The following is a 16630-nucleotide window of genomic DNA, read 5'->3' as shown; positions in this document are numbered from 1 at the left end:
AAAAAACCACCCAATTTGCATATTCTGTCTGTTAGATGTCTAAAAATAGTTACCACTTTTCACCACTCTTGAGTCTTTGTACACAAGTATTGTTCCTGGAAGAAGTCTAAGGTAGTCAAGCATATACATCAACACCAGTTCTCATATTTATTTTTATTTAAATTAATTTCATTTTAAGTCAAAACCTGTGTGGCTGCTGTCAATCACTTCATTCAGGAGAATGGTTTGGTTCTAACCAAAACTCCTTTCATAACTCCTACACTAAAACATGCAACTCTTGCTAAACCTTCTGTTCACTAGAGATGACATTATTTTAACTTGCAGTCTCACCCCAAGGAGCCTGAGCCCAACCCCAACAAGCCCCTGCAGTCCATGCAGTCCTCTGTTCGCTTTTCATTTTTGGAGGTAAGCAAGTAAACTTCCATTGTTGATGTTTTCTTCTGCATCCAAAACATAATGATCAAAACATATTGCAAAAGGAAAATTGAAAAAAAAAAAAAAGTATGTCTCTGCAATCCAAAATACATTTTACTTGAACAGCTGCTGTTCTGAAGGTAAGTATTTTATGGAAAAAAAACCAAACAGGATAATATGTATTTTGAGACCTAGTACACAGACTCAAGTTATTAATGTATAATTCTGTGTTGCTTTGACTGCTTAGAAGTGTATCTGAACTTTTGTAGTTTGCTTCTTGTGATCATGCCTCAGATTGTATTCTGTTATGTGGGAAGTTTAAGGTGCATTCAGAAACGAGGGTGATTCATGAAACACATGGTTATTTTTTGCTTAAGTGAGGGCTAGTGGTGTGCATAGTGAGTTGAGTGATTCAGAAGAACACAAAGTCATATTCAGTAAATTGGTAGGACTGTTTTGTCCTCAGGACTAGGAGGATTTTAAGCTTCACTTCTGTTTCAGTAGTGTTCTAGATAAACCATAACAGCCACATACAACATCCTTTTCACTCTCTTCTTTCTTCAACTGCCATGTTTGTTCATAAGAATAATTTTTTTTTTGCACTTGTCAGAAACGTAGTTATCTTTATGAGATCAGAAAATTATTAGTGATAAAAAATACTTGATAATCCTACCTGTTATGTAAAATTATAATAAATAATAATAATGGATGTTTCTGATACAGGAAAACTTTTTCCTTCCTTCTTTTAATTTTAGAGCAGGAAATTGCTAGTCAAGAATCTCATCGGTGTCAGTCATTGAGATTCTGCTCTGTAGGGAGGGTAGTTTTTAAAGCAACTTACTAATAAGTCATCGATGCCTCATGGATTTAAAAAAAAAACAAACAAAACCAAAACAAACCACTTCTAATTTTGGTCAAACAAACCACTTCTAATTTTGGTCAGAGGTCTTACTTGTTACTGTAAGAATAAGAACTGCCACCTTGTTAAATTACATAATAAAGTACATTTGTGCTTTTTGGTGCAACCTCAAACATAATGTGGCAGAGGTGAGGGGTGCTTGGATGTGTTAACCTGCTTCAGTATACTTTAAAGTTAAAACCAATTTAGTAAGTGAGAGCTCTTCTATCAAGGGTTCACGTGGCACTGAAAAATGAAGCAATAACTTCTACTTGATAGGTGTTTCTGAAGAAATATGGTAGTTTTTTAGATATTCTGTTTTGTTAGGGAAGAGATGGTATGAGAATCCCTTATTTGTATGATTTTTGGTATGATTTAACAAATACACTTTTTTCCTCAGTGAAAACACATTTTTTATATTTGTTTGATAAGTTGGTATAGAATCATCAGCTGATATAGAATGCTTAGTGAAATTAGCATTTTTTAATTGGGTCTTCATTTTATACAGCCAGAAAAATCACTTCCCTTTGTGGTGAAGGATGTACTGTTTTTCAAAATTTCAGTTTTATGGAATCACATAGCTGTATATGAATTTTATATTTTGTATGACTTGGATGATCTGCTGAATGGCCTCTGCAGATGTGTGGATGTGCTACTGTGCAAACTGTGTGATAGACAAAGCCTTCAGTGTTTTTAGAGGTCAAACCTTGTTTACTCCTGTGGGTGGCAGAGACACCCAACAGTGCCATGTTTGAGCTTTTCAACCTATGATGTTGGGAGCAGACTTTTCAGATACTTTTTGAAGAAATAGAGTGGAAATTGTTGATGTGAAACCTCATCCCCTGATAGAGCTGGAAAATGTCTAAGTTGATAGGGATTTTTCTTAGGTTCATTTGTCCTGAAATTTATGTAAGGGTACCAGAATGGTTACTTTTTCTCTGGAGTGGAAGTGTTTAATCTGATTAAATCTGAAACAGAGTGCTGTATTTATCTCTAGCTGTGGAGCTGCTGGTGTATTGAACATCAAATGTTTCAGTTATTAGTTACTCTTAAGCTTGACCTAGCATAGTGGAAAGATGAAATGTGTTGGTTTTTAGGCTATATAAATAATTAGCATTTCCATTAATTCGGAATACTCCCATATGTGGGAGGAGAGGAATTTTCAGTGACACTATTTCTGCTTTTATTTGGAAATGTTAACATGCGGGCCTTACCAGAATGAATGGATAGGGTTTTCCTGTGGTATTTCTCTTTCTCTCGCTCTAACTTGCTAGCTCATCTCCCTCATGGCCTTTGACTTGCACAGCTGCTCTTTGGGTGGTTGTTTTTGTTGAAGTTCTGCTTGTAGCATTTTTCACATATACTAATAGTCTAAAGGGAACCTCTTGCCAGCTAGATGATGAAGATCTTTTTGAAATAAACAGTGACATTCTGTGAATGGAAATACCTGCCTGCTGGTACAGTGTGAAGTTATCCATTCTTTACTTCTGAGAGGGTGGGGGATGAAGTGGTATTTCAGAACTCAAGAAGATAGGCACACATTTACCATTATATTTTTATCTTTGGTGTGAGTCACCTGAAAACTTCCAACTGCTGATTGGGGGAAAAATATATGCAGTTTTATTAATAATAATTATAAGCAGCAGATTTGCAAAGAAAGAGAGAAGATGATGTAAATAACTGAGCACAGCTACTGAGATATTTAAAATCTTCATACTTCTAACATAACTTTTATGTTTTTCTTTGCTGTGGATAATTTGAAGTCCTTTGACATAGTAATGGGGAGTGGAGTTGGGAAGGTATTTGGAAAAGACCAGGAGGAAACACTAAGTGCTACAAGTTGTAATGGCTTCGAGCAAAAGTGATGAAGAAAATGGAAATAGTAAATTAAAAAATACATGCATTTGAACTTGAAGAATACAGAATGGTGATTGTCAGCAAAATATCTTTTTATTCAACCTTTTACTTTACTGATGTCACTGATACTGACACTGATATTGGTGGGGGAAAAAAAAATCTCCAAGGCAGTTGATAGAAAGTTCTTACTTTCTACAAAAAAGAAGAGATTTCAGTGAATTTTCCAGAAAGCCTTTACTCAGGAGCATGAGCATTGCATGAGTGTCAGGCACTGTGCAGACACAAATGTTACTACCTGGCTAAGACTGGTGAAGAGGTAGACAGATTCATTCTGAAGCTTTGGAAAAGAAAACATCAAGTAAAAAAGCCCATGTACTTTTTTTTTTATGGTTAAATTTTTTATAGACTCTTTAATGAGTCTATACCTGACCGTATCTACAGCTGAGTTGGCAGGAAGGCAAATAAGGATTATTATCTAAACCTTTCAGTAATGTAATCTGCTCTTTTGGGAAGCTGTTGAGGATGCAACTGTAAACACTGCATTTTACATAGGGTCATGTTGTCAAATGATTATGTATGTGTTACCAAGGGCAGCAATTAGAAGTGTTACTGGCATGGATTAAACCTCATCCTTTGGCACTAAATTGAAAGAAACACTAATGTCAGTGTCACAGATAGCTTGGCCACTTTTTGGTATTTAGTATTAAGTTTTTATATCTGGAAATTGCCAAAAAATGTTGATACTTGCATTTTCTTTAAATATAACCTGAATCTATAGGTAACCTGAATGAGTAATTATTACAAAGGGAGAATTAGTCTAAATTCATATATCAAATTGTTGAATACAGTCAGTGTAAAAGTCAGTGTGCTCCTATTCTTCCATTTTCTCTGTCTGCATCCCCTTTTTTCCCCTATGACATTCAGCATCTCAGAATCAGGTAAAAGACAGAAGACTTAAATTAACTACTTTCTAACAACTATATTGGTCTGTATTATGAAATAATCAATTAAATGGATGGCTTCTGTTGAAAAATGAACAGTAAAGTTTCTAGTTCTAGTGATTTTTTTATTGTTCTGAAAGGGAGCATGTTTAAAGATATTTTAAGTGTTTTCTGGCTCAGTGTGATGCTCTGTGAACATGTGGAGCATATACACCCATATGAAAGATGTAATGAAGAGTAGGAATTTAATTTGCTGTTTGGTTACTGAAGGCAGTAGTTTGTTTCTAAACTTAGCAATATTCCTGTGCTTTGGGAGGAAGGTGATGTGGACAGTGTTGGTATGTTCTGCTGCCCGTGAGGGCTGGGCTGGGTCTCTTGGGATGGCCATGGGGCCCCAGGGACTTGCACAGTCAGACTGATGACCAGAGGCCCTACCCATTCTGTCCTTGACCCTGTTGCCATGATCACGTTCCTGCGCACTTCTCCGTTAGCTCGGGATCATGTGGCTGCACCAAGCTGAGTCTCCGCTGTGAGTGAGAGCAGGCCTTTCTCGGAGCGAGGAGGGAGTGGGGGAGCGCTTCTCAGCGTGGGGGACACAGAGGCAGTGTGTACTTGGACTGGCACTCCCTGCCTTCGGCAGCACTAGCTGCCCACTCAGACCTGAGCAACAGCCAAGGTGACAGCTGTTACACATGCTGGTTAATTATTAAATCTGGTGTAATCACACAGTCTAGGTAGACAGGGAATACTGCAGAAAAAGAAAGACTAGTTAGTACTCACTCCCTGATGAGGAGGGACTTGTGCAGACACATGACATGATTCTCTCAAGGTACAAGCACAAAATTGTCGTAGAGGACTTAGGTATTAAATTTGGACTCTTCTGGTTTCAGAATAGTTTTACTTCTATGTAATTTTACTATGGAACTTCTTCTTCATGGATTCGTAAGGTTTTATAAATGACATGTGAGGAGTACACATCAGAGGATGCATCCTTTCCCTCCTTTCCTCAGTGACCCAGCTGCCATACCCAGGGATTCACAAGCAAATATTTTTCTTTAAAATTTATTTCCACCTCTGCTTTTTGATACCAGTACAAAGTGCAATGACCATAAGGTTATGCTGAAAGATGAAGCTGTTGATTTGTTAACCCTGAAAAGGGAAGTTCATGGGAATGGCTGATGTGGATGAGATAAAGAATCAATTTCTTTCTCAATTTTTTTCTTTAAAATGAGGAAAACCTGCAGTTTCATCTTTCAAAGTAATCTGATTAGTATTCATGAACATTAGCCATGAAGCACAAGTTCCTCAAGATGAAATAAATTAATCTTTGGCTTTCTCCTCCAAAAGTAGTCAGTCTGCTCTGAAGTTATTTTCGTGTCCTTGCAGTTCTCTTAACTCTTTTTAGGACTACATATTTAATCTTCTAAAACATTTTCCTCTGCTCTTACCCATATTCTCCCATATTCTCTCTTTGATGGGTCAAAGGGAGAGCTGTTTCCATTGGAACTTGAAAATGGAAAGTGAAAAACAATTTCATTGCATGTATAAGTTTTTTGTAGAAGTCAGTTCTGAGGATTGGTTAAATAAAAGCAGCCCCTTATTTAGCAGATGTGATCTCTTGTGTGCTCAAGTGTGCTATTCTAGCTTCAGCTTTTGAAATACTTTAAAAAGTTTTCTGTTTTCTGAACTCTCTGGATTCGATGCAAAGGAGAAGATTTTTGCTTGTGAGTCATCAGTCTGGTCCCTTGGAGGATCTTGATTATTAATTTTCATCCAAGAGGGATATAGGGATGTGAATTTCTGGTTCCCATTTTTTTGAGCTGATGCTAAAGAAGGTGAGGTTCTAATTGCCCCCCACTGATGCAAAGTAAGGGAGGGTAAAGGTGTATTGTTATGATGATGTTTTGTAAAGCTTCTGGAGTATAAAACTTGTTTTTCTTATATCATAAAGATTAGGCTTTAAGCAAATTTTTTAAAGCTCCCAGGACATACTTAACTTTTCCATATGGCTTTGTTTTATCCACGTAACTTTTAAAATTTAATTTGTGGCATGTACTACTTGATATTGTTCTGCAGGAAGATTTAGGTATATATTTTTTTAGATCAAGTAAAGCAAGGAACAGAAGCTTCCCTCTAGTTTATAGGAACAGACAATGGAATTCTAGGAAGCTTACCAAAAATAGAGATCTTTGTTTTAGTCCTGTGGTTTTGGGTGGTGGGTTTTTTTTTTTTTTTTTTTTTTTTTGTTTTTGTTTGTTTTGTTTTGTTTCTGTTTGTTTGTTTTTTGTTTTGTTTTGTTTTGCTGTGGAGGGGGTGTGTGTGTTTGGGTTTTGTTTTGTTTTGGGTTTATTGGGGTTTTTTTAGTTCATATACAAGGTGCATCTTTAGAAAGAAAGCAAGTTCTTAGTGACAGTTATTTTTTCTGGTAGACTGAAAGCTACAGACACAGAGCTCATCTGAATCACTTTAAATGCCAGTTTGTTGATCTCTTCTCCCTCAACTCTCATAAAAATCCTCCCAAAGTACTTATGTGCTAGTTTTATTAAATCTTTTGGCCTTTCAGGTTGTATTTTATGTTTACCATTGAATGTTAAATTTTGAATTTAGTATGCTAGGCTTTCTAAGCATTTTGAGGAGGTAACATGAATTTGAAAATTACAGTAATTTTGGAGTTGTGCTGTAACAGGGGAATGCTGAATCTGAAGACAGTTTTTATTTTTTATTCAAAATACTGCTTGGAAAAATGTCTTACAAATTTGAAGGCTATGGAGTAATAGAAATTACCTGAATAGAAATTTTTTAAATTGCTTTACTACTTCCTGAAACAGAGAATTAAAATATTGTAGAAGTCTTTCCCACTGAGGTAGTCCCTTATAATAAAGCTTGCTTTTACTTAATCTTATGTGCTGCTTAGCTTACTTAATAAAGTATTCTTTGGCTAATCTATGAATGTCTTTGCCATACAACTCTTAAACACAAATGGCCCGGTATAGCCTCATTTTTAAATCAAAGCCCAACATTACTCTGTAGATTTTTCCCCCACATTTTTAATTAAAAAAGGCTCACAGTGTAAGTTGTTAACACTTACAAAAATATACCATACCTAAATCAGAAATTGTAGGAAAGGAGGGAGGATGACAGGGAGTTCTGTTGGGGCCACACAGAGCCTAGGTGAGTTGAGTACTGCACACTGTGGTATTAGGAAGTCACTGCAGTTCAAGGAGGTGGTTAAAACTTGAACAATTGATCTGCATTCTGCATATGAAAATAACTCATAAGGTGGGTCTTGAAATGTACTGGAAAATGGACAGTTGCTCTCTTCCTGTCCTGTCATAGTACGGAGTGTCATGTACAGGTAAGTTACCTGCAAGCAGCCATCATAAGTCACTATGTGACTCTATGCTTTGCCTGTCAGGTGACATATTTGTTAGCAATGACTGAAATGTGCTGAGCCTCAACTGCTGTAAGCCTGTGTACAATTCAAACTTTAATAGTATGGCTTCAAAATTGACTTAATCTGAGTTGATAAGCATGCATTTAATACATCTTGAATTTAAGGTCCACTTACTTTCCAAAATGTGACTGTCTGTAATCTGTTGCCAATCAGCTCTTGCAGATATAGAGAAATTGCTAGGATAACTTGCCAGTTGTCCTGTATTTTTCTTTGAAAATTGTGTCTGATAGAGATGTCAGTGGTTCACTTTCAGCAGAAGTATTTCCTGAGGTAATTCCACTAAAAATCACAAATTCTGCAGTCCTTTTGCAGTACAGTGGCAAATTTCAGCTGGTCCTTGTATGAGATGCCAGAGAAAAAATCCTGCAGCTATATTCTTGAGATGGAAATTCTCAACCTTGCTCAGTGCCAACGCTGCAGCATTATGTTGCATCTGCATAATTTTATCACACCTTGATAAAAATAGATACAGAACAGTAACCAGCGCTGTGTGCATTAGCCTTCCCTACAACACACAGCCCTAGCAGAGGAAATGTTTTGAGACTCTCAAAGATTTTAAGTGAGGAATGCAGAAGGAGCTGTATATTGGAAACACACTTCTGTCCCTGCAGTGGCCTTTTGTAAGGGCTTCATTATTTTTGTTGTACACAATACAACTTGTTTCCACTGCTGTGCTGGCTGAATTGCTTTGCACTGAAAGTTGGTGATCCCTTAGGGTGCCTTGCTTTGGTAATTGCTTATTCTTGAGTACTATAGAAGTGATAGCTTCACAGCTGCAGAGTTCTGAAAACCTTTTAAAAATGAATGTTATAGAAACAAAATAGTAAGTAGGAATTAAAAAGTGTATGACTGAGCCCCCAAGAAGTAGAAATCATCTCAGTCCTTTTGTTTCTCAGAGATCTTATTTCTACTCTTGCTTGCAGCTAACCGTTTCAGAAAGCAAGTACATGTGTAGGTTTCCAGAGGCAAAGCCTTGTAGCTGTAAAAAAATTGGAGAACATCACTGAACTTCTGTATTTGATAATTCACAATTTTTTCCCTGATGCCAGTTATGGCTAGTTTGCTCTTGATACATGAGATGCATCAGTGGTTAGCATAGGGAAGGCCAGTGCTCCTTATTGAAAGAGCTGTTCAGCAAATAATATCATGGTTAGTAAAGGAGAGCAGTTTCCCTGGATGTTATGGGAGAGGGATACCTCATGGCATGGTTTGGGGACACAGACTGATCAGCTATCCCAGTGTCTCCATTCCCTGGTATGACATGAGATATAGGTGGGCTCTTGTAAATGCGCATAGTGAATGTAGTGAATGTAGTCCTGAGCATCCCTGAGGAAGTGTTTCCACCTGCTGCTGGGACACCACTTTTCTTAGAAAATATTGGATGTTCCTCCTGGGCTGGAATATAGTGATGGGAAGCAGAAAGTATTGAGGAACCTGGTGTTGGAATGATCCCAACTTGAACATCTCCTGGTAACCCGGCTTTGACACACTAGTGTGTTTGTCAGCTTGTGGTAATAATTTCCTGTGTGGTGTGACAATAATGTCAGTATTCATGCGATTCTGAATATCTTGGGTGTATTTTGTCACATCTGGCTTTGGTAAGCATGATGATGTGCTGAGCTTGTCCTGGAACAGTCTGATGTTCAAATCCACAGGGCACTCTGTGGCAAACCACTTGTTAATATTACAGACTGAGAGGGAATGACCCAGACCTGTTAAATTTTTTTGTAGCAATAAGAAAGCTGCTGTCATAGAGCAGAATCACGGCACACCCTCTGTTCATGCCGTGAGTGATGGAGGCTGCTTTTTCTGCTCTTCAGGAGACCACCAAGACTTTGGTTGGGCTGGAAAAGAGGGGGTGGTTTGCAGTTAGCAGCTTGAGCTTCAACAGAGCAAAACCAGTGCAAGGTTAGAGCTTCAGGGTTACCTAGCAAACCATTAGTGTGTCTGACAGCCAGAATGTGTACCTTGAAAGAGGAAAGAAGAGTTTGCTCCAGGAGGGGCTCTTGGATGCAAATCCCTCTTGCTTCAAGACAGGTTCTTGGATGGGGGATGACATGATACTGCTTGGCTAAGAAGGCAGTTTTTCAAATTGATAAAAATTTTTTTTATCGGTTTACTTAAATGGTGACAGAAACAAGCCTAACTTTCACACAACAAAGACACTGTAGAAGGCACGTCTGTGGGACTGTGAAGTGCAGCCAGAACACCGGAAGGAATTCTTGTCATGTTTTAGAAGTTGTAGACTGGTTGCTGTAGTTTTGTTGGCAAGTACATAGTAACACATGCTGTTGAGTTTGGGAAGCTGTAAATGCTGTGTAACTTCACCAGCTGATAAAACCTAAAAGTATTTCTAAAAGTTGGTGTAGTACCTGAGAGAAGGGGATGATGGCAAGTGCTGGTGTACATATTTACCAACTGAAGCCAGTATTTCATTATGAGCAGCCTGGTATGTTCCTCCTTCACCTTCAGCTTCATGCTGCTGTTTCTTTGCCAAGAAAACATTTAGGCTCTCCCCATGCAGTCTGCCACTGGACTGATGAAATCTGCTCCTCTTGTAAGTATGCTGAAGTGTGCAAGTGTGCATGCTGGGGAACAACAGAATATAGAATAGGCTGAGATAATCCTTTGTCAACATTAAGCGAGGTTATTACTAAATTTTGCAAAATTGAATTGTTGTATAATTTTAAAAAGATACAAGACCACTACCAAAAAAAAAGAGCAAAATACTGAGATAAGTGAGTATAATGACTTAAAAGAGACAAACTATATACATTTTCATAGTTTAGGCTCATTAAAGTTCATGGTAAGCCATGTCCAGATGTGATGGAGATGGTCAAAGGAGAGGCTGATTGGATGATGAAGGGGTTTTGAGATAGGTTTGGGCTTTTTTATTGCTGGTATAGGAAGAGTGTATATTTGCAGTGGTAAGTACTTATATAAGTCTCTTTTGTATCAGGATATTAATATTTCCATAAACATACATTCCATTATTTATAATGGAATAATAAGGTTGTCTGGTATCAGAGAAATTAGGATACTTAGTCGTTTGAACTGTTATTTGACAGCTGAATGGTTTATCACATTGTTTGTACTATGATAGATTTTTTCAGAATGCTGGAGGCCTAAAACAGCTAATGCAGGTTGTACTGATCCTCAGCTTCTTGGTTTACATAGTTTGACAGTCTTGGTGACAAATCAGGTGCTGACTGTAGCTTCCTGTTTAGAGAGAGCTGATGTGCACTCTTAGTCCAACAAAAATAAACCAAAATGTAGATTGCCTGTCTTAGGAAGTGGAGGGTGAAATTCTGTGACTCACCATGGTGTTCTCCCTGACTCTTCCTGATGTGCATGTCAGAGAGATTTAAGACTGTTTCTTGACTCATCTGAATCCCTTTCAACTTATGCATATATGGTCTTTGTTTATAGGGAGGCAGGAATTGTACCACTTCAGTACCTCTGAATCTGCAGAGTGGTCAGCCCAAAGAAGATCTCCCTATTACTGCCTACTTCTGTCTTTTCTATTTTTTTTTTTTTATTTTTTTTTTTTATTTTTTTTTAGTATCTGGACATTTGATGCAGGTGTTTCTGGAACTATCTTCATTGCATTCCCAAGAAGTAGAAATATCTTTGCTTTACAGGTGGAGAACTGAAGCACAAACAGATTAAATAACTAGATGACACCAGGTCTTAGACCCTGAGGCACCTTAGCCATGAGGTAATTTTTAGTATTTTGTCCTTAATTTTGAGAATTTTCTGTCATGTTTTCATAAATATGACTAACTAAAATAATCTTTACTCCTCTTGCAATTCTAGATGCTTGCTTCTGATTTTGTTTCTGTAAAGTTCCCTTTTTTCTATGTAGTTAATTCTACTGCTTCCAGTCATCTGTTTGGCAGCTATATCATCTGCATGTGCGATAGTTAACTGTTTAGTAAACCCCATAGACTTAAGAGTATGTGCTGAGTGTAATTATGGTTGTTCAGAAATTCAGATTTAAAACAGAGATGTGTGCTGAAGTACACCTATGATTGTTTATTATTTATCCTTTTGAGGAAGAGAGCATTAAGGGTGACCAGTAAAGTGATTTAAGGATATTATAAACTTGCAGTGCTATGTGCTCAGGTCATTGAAATACCAAAGGTAGCGTTAATGGACAGTCCATGTAATATTCTTCTAAATATAATGTTTTCCCTTTCAACTTCCTGTGTACCTGAGTTCCAATTTGCCAGCTTGCACTGCATGGGTGCTTCATCTCACATCGTTCTACTGACAACAGATCCATCACATGGATTAACTGAAGCATGAAGCCAGATGAGTGCAGGGAAGAATCAGGAAATGCTTGGGTATATATGTATTGCAAAGCTCTGTATTCTTGGCACCTGGTTTTTATTCACTGTCATTTAAATCATAATATTAAAGAAAATTGTGTGTTTAAAATAGAGGAAGTAAACAGAGTACTTGCCAGTTCTGGGGAGGAGCCTGCAATGTCCTTGCTCTGACAGAGACCTGCTGCTTGGGTGTTTCATTTAGCAAATTCAGTATGTAAATATTACAGCAGATGAAGTTTTCCATCTCACTGTAGTCAGCATTTATACTGAATAAATTCAGTATCATAGGAGAAGATTTGTTTAGATTTGATTGACAGACTTGAGAACTTCGCTGTGCTGACCTTCATTAAACCTCCCCTGTAAACAAAAAGGTGTTTTAAGAATGAGGAAAGTTACAACTCATGATGACATCTTTCCCATACCTATCAGGATTAAAAGCTATCAGACAAAACTTGAGTTTTATTTCTTTCCCTAGTTTATTTGACTAAAAATAGAGAATCACTGAAGTCTGCTACTCAGATTTGTGTGTGTGGCACTGGGGTGTCCCAGGGAAGAGTAGGCTGTGTATAAGGGGTAGCATTGCTGTCAGAGGAATATGTTGTTTGGGATTCTTCAAACCAAAAAGCTGTGGTGGCAGGATAAAATGCTCCACTTAGTTGCTTTGTTGAAGATTGTGGGGTTTGGACTCTGTTTTCCACAATTAGAAATGTGTAAAAATTAAACAAAACCAGATAAACCTACAAGGGCAAAACAGTATCTTTTTTGTTTTTTTTTTTTTTTTTGAAATGTGTGTGTTTCAAACTCTATTTTATGTAGTTTGTTTCCTGTAATAAAGATAAGTTGTTTATTAATAGTTTCATCTTTCAAAGGTAAAGAAAGATTGTGTGCTCTAAGTCTGATTTATACATATTATGTATAAATACAGATGATGTAATTTAAAAGTGTTGGAAAAAAAAATTTAACTTTCCAGTGGAAAAACCTAAAAAAGCTTCCCTGTTAAAAAAAATGGATTTTCTACAATTTGAATTAATACATTTTTTTTCCTCAAAAAATACATCTTAGTTGACTGCAGCTGTGGTCTGGAATCGATGGCAATAGCTAAGTATGCAACTGTTCTAGAGGAATGATTGTATCCACATTTTCTTAAGAAGTACTTAGGAATTGCACCTTGACCCTTAGGAATGCTATTTGCCATGACTTAAAAAGATGCTTGGTAAAATAGAGGTGGATGTCTGTGATATCAGGAGAACATCTTAAGTGGGTAGAGTTTGTAGAGTGATCTAAACCTCTAAGGTCTAAACCAATGTAATGAAGTAAATCTTAAGTGGTGTGTCACACGAGTGCTCAGAACTATAGAAAACTTCATTATGACTCTTCACGTATCTGTTGGATAACATGGTGCCTTCATATCACACAGTGGTACTGCACCCACAAAAATGGTTAATTAATAAGTAGAAAAGATGCTGTGATCCTCTTGGGATGCTGTTAAGTGCTGGCAAAAAGGTACTTGAAGAATGATCAAAGTGGAATAGAATAATACTAATACTTTTTAATACAGTACACCTCTCCCCACCCCCTGGCATTTGTGGTAATGAAGTCAAAGTTTGGTATCTGGAAAACTGCAACTTTTTTTAGATGTTTTCTGACTTGCTTATCACGTAAAGCAGCACTTCTGAAATGTAGTAACACTGTTCTGCTTGCTAAGATGAATGAAAATTCAGTGATGAAAATGGGAGATGGTTCTTCTACACTTTCTCATTAGCTGGTTTGCTAAATAAACTCAGAAGGAGAAGCTAATCTCTAGGCTACAGTAAATAGGCAGTATAGCTGTTAGCATGGTTGGCTCATTCTACTACAGGCAGCAAAATCCTAGATTAAAAATACTGTTGCCTGATGTGAATTCTGATGCCCGATGCAGATGGATAGACAGTATATTTAACTTCCAAATATATTGTGCATAATTTTAGAACCTTTCAGAAATGGAGGGAGATGCTGGAGCCGTTGCTTTTCCTAAATGTGTTTATGTTAGATGAGCTATAATAAACTAGATCAGTGGGAGATTTTTTTTTAATATTTTGCACATTGCTTTGAAACTGGTTAGAGTAGTAGTGTTTATGTGTATTTATAAACACAGCTAAGAAAACTTGGAAGCTTGTCAGACATATATTGTACACCCACAAAATATTCTTTTGCGCCATGATTTCTTTAACTTATTTTTACACTGAACATCCCAGTGAAAATCCTGTGCAGTCACTATACGGTGACAAACATCAACATCAGCCACTAGGGGGAGCAAGAGTTCAATTATGGTAATTAAGTGTCGTGATAATAATTAATTAGTGCATCTTAAGCACTTAATATACCAGTGAGATCTTTTTGTGGGACAACCTTTATAAAATAGGCTATAGACTTCGTCTATCGCTTAGGGCTTATTTATCCATCCTCTAGTGCCTGTTTGAAGTGTGATTATTTTTTTAGTTAGAAAGGCATACAACATACAGATTTACACTGATGGAAAATCCCTGTGGATTACAATGGACAAGAGAAAATAATTTAAAGCTGTTTTTTTGCCTGCCTCACAGATTGAACCCTTAATTCTGTATGTGAGGGGAGGACATGATAGAATTTGCCATTCTTACCTTCTGATTCCTCATTGAAATCTTCCTTCTGTGGAAATGCAAGCTGAATGATGAAGGTTCTCTGATACACTTGACCAAGTGAAATAAATAATTTTTTTTCAAGCTGTACACTACATTTCAGATTATAGTTTTTTTTCTTGAACTCCTTGTATCTTTTTTGCAGCCTTTGGGAAATGCCACAAGTAGCTGCATTTTGAGCTCCTCAGTGCTCAGTTATCTCCTTGCTTACATGAGAGATTTTGCTGCTTGTAGAATTGAGGGACATTTATTCTTTTATCTATACATCACATTAAAAAATCTTATTTAGCTATTTATCTATGATATCAACTACATTTTTTGCCTAATACCTGCCTTCCAAATTCTGCAATATGTATGTATATTATGATCGAGGGGTGGTTTTGTCCTTTGGTATGACTTGATGGCTAGCAAGGCTGTAATGCAAATAAGGCTGCTTTGTCCAATTATAAATTAACCTGTTCCTCTGGTTACTTACCTCTTATATCTTGTTTTCTAGAAAGGGCATCATATTTTTTTCCAGATCATTGATACCAGTTTTACTTGTGTTAGATGAAAAACATATCCCTTTATGATCTACTATAAATGTTTAAAGTGCAGTTACTTTTTCAAATGTATAGGTGAATTTCAATGTTTCCCTTATGCATATTTTTTTTTTTTCTGTTGTGGTATTGAACTTATTACAATATTGTTAGGAGATAGGTGGAATATTTTACAAATGTCTTGATACATAGTCAGCTGAGATGGTTATTGATCAGACTTGAAATCTCACTTGAAATACTTTTTGGGCAAACTGTCTCATGTCATACTAAATAAACTACCATACCTGAACTCAGTAGTGGTAGCAGCTGATACCCTGTTTGTCCTTTTCAAGGAGCATTATGGCATGACAGCTTTGTTCAGCCATTGTAATAACTTCCAGCTATTTCAAGACACTTTGAAATAGCAATAATTGAATGAGCAGCTTCACCAGTTCCTTTGGTAGTCATTGGATAATAATTATCTCACTAAAGAGACTCAACTAAACCAAAACAAACTCATCTCAAAGGATGTGTTAGCTTAGTTATAATATATTGTTCTTCTAAGATGTTGATGAAGTGAGAAACATTCCTTTGTTGCTAAAAGATGTGATTTCATAATCTTCATAGCCTGTGAAAACAGAGAAGGTGCCCCAAGGTGACCTGTTTTTTTTCCTGGTTCACAAATTTGCTAATCTTTTTCAGTATGAGGCCTATGCTTTTAAGATTTTACTAGTCTTAGTGTTACTAAGGAACTCTTTATTGTCTGTATTGTTGCTAGTGACCTTCTTTCAGTGTACATTGTCCAATAAAATTGTTGAGACTTGAGCATTTGGTAATGCCTTTGAACAGTGACTTCTTGAGATTTTTCATGTTGTGAAAAATTCCAGTGTTTATTAGTGTAATTATCCATCAGCATGAAGATGGTAGATTAGATAACTTTTGCATTGGAATATTATGTGCAAAACATTGATTTTGTATTGGTATGGCACTGTGGTTTTAAACATGCACTTTCAACTTCCCAAGTAGTATTTTATGGTAGTACTTAAACAGAGTAATCAGAGTTATACGATTAAAAAGTTACTGGGGAAGAATTTTTACTGCTGTTAATTACTGAAGTAAACGTTGACGTTTTGATTTTTTTTTCCTCATATATTGAATGAGACTTTGCTAAAGATGCTTTTGGAAATGTAATCTTCTTCAAAGCAGGGATTGATTAAGCACCTTTTCTGACTTGAGTGGTATGATGTTTTTTGACTTGAAGTGAATATAAAAGGGAAAACTTAATGATCCTTATTGCTTGTTTTGTTACATGCTAGCTTATGTAACTCTTCATGATAAATAAGTCATCACCCAAGTTCTGCAGTGAAGCATCTCCTAAGACATGAAGTTGTGAGCTGCTTGTTGTTTTGCAAGTGGCTGTATAGAGGATAACTTAAACAATAAATGCTGTTAAGAACATGTTTGCGGGTTCTTAACTTTGTTACTTTTTTTTTTACTTTAGTTGGATACTGAGGGAAAGTTGCTGAACATGCTAACATTTTGTTGCAGGAAAATTACAGC

The 16630-nt window shown here is 36.7% G+C and overlaps 1 protein-coding gene across 10 annotated transcripts in view; it reads left to right on the top strand.

The window, feature by feature from the left end:
* Positions 1-16630, top strand: part of MAST4 (microtubule associated serine/threonine kinase family member 4) — a 279183-nt gene that overhangs the window by 155007 nt on the left and 107546 nt on the right. For 4 of the 10 annotated variants that reach the window (XM_077790301.1, XM_021534407.3, XM_077790306.1 and 1 more), the window contains one exon: positions 325-405. The exons of 5 other annotated variants lie outside the window; for them this stretch is intronic. In XM_077790301.1, coding sequence (XP_077646427.1) covers positions 325-405 — 81 coding nt within the window. Of the gene's footprint in view, positions 1-324; positions 406-11207; positions 11283-16630 lie in introns of those variants that run through there. One more of the 10 variants, XM_077790304.1, reaches the window with a different exon arrangement.

This window comes from Lonchura striata, chromosome Z (assembly GCF_046129695.1).
Source record: "Lonchura striata isolate bLonStr1 chromosome Z, bLonStr1.mat, whole genome shotgun sequence".
NCBI classification, from domain to species: Eukaryota; Metazoa; Chordata; class Aves; order Passeriformes; family Estrildidae; genus Lonchura; species Lonchura striata.
Note: the sequence above shows the minus strand (reverse complement) of the source record. Positions and strands in the feature narration are given on the sequence as shown.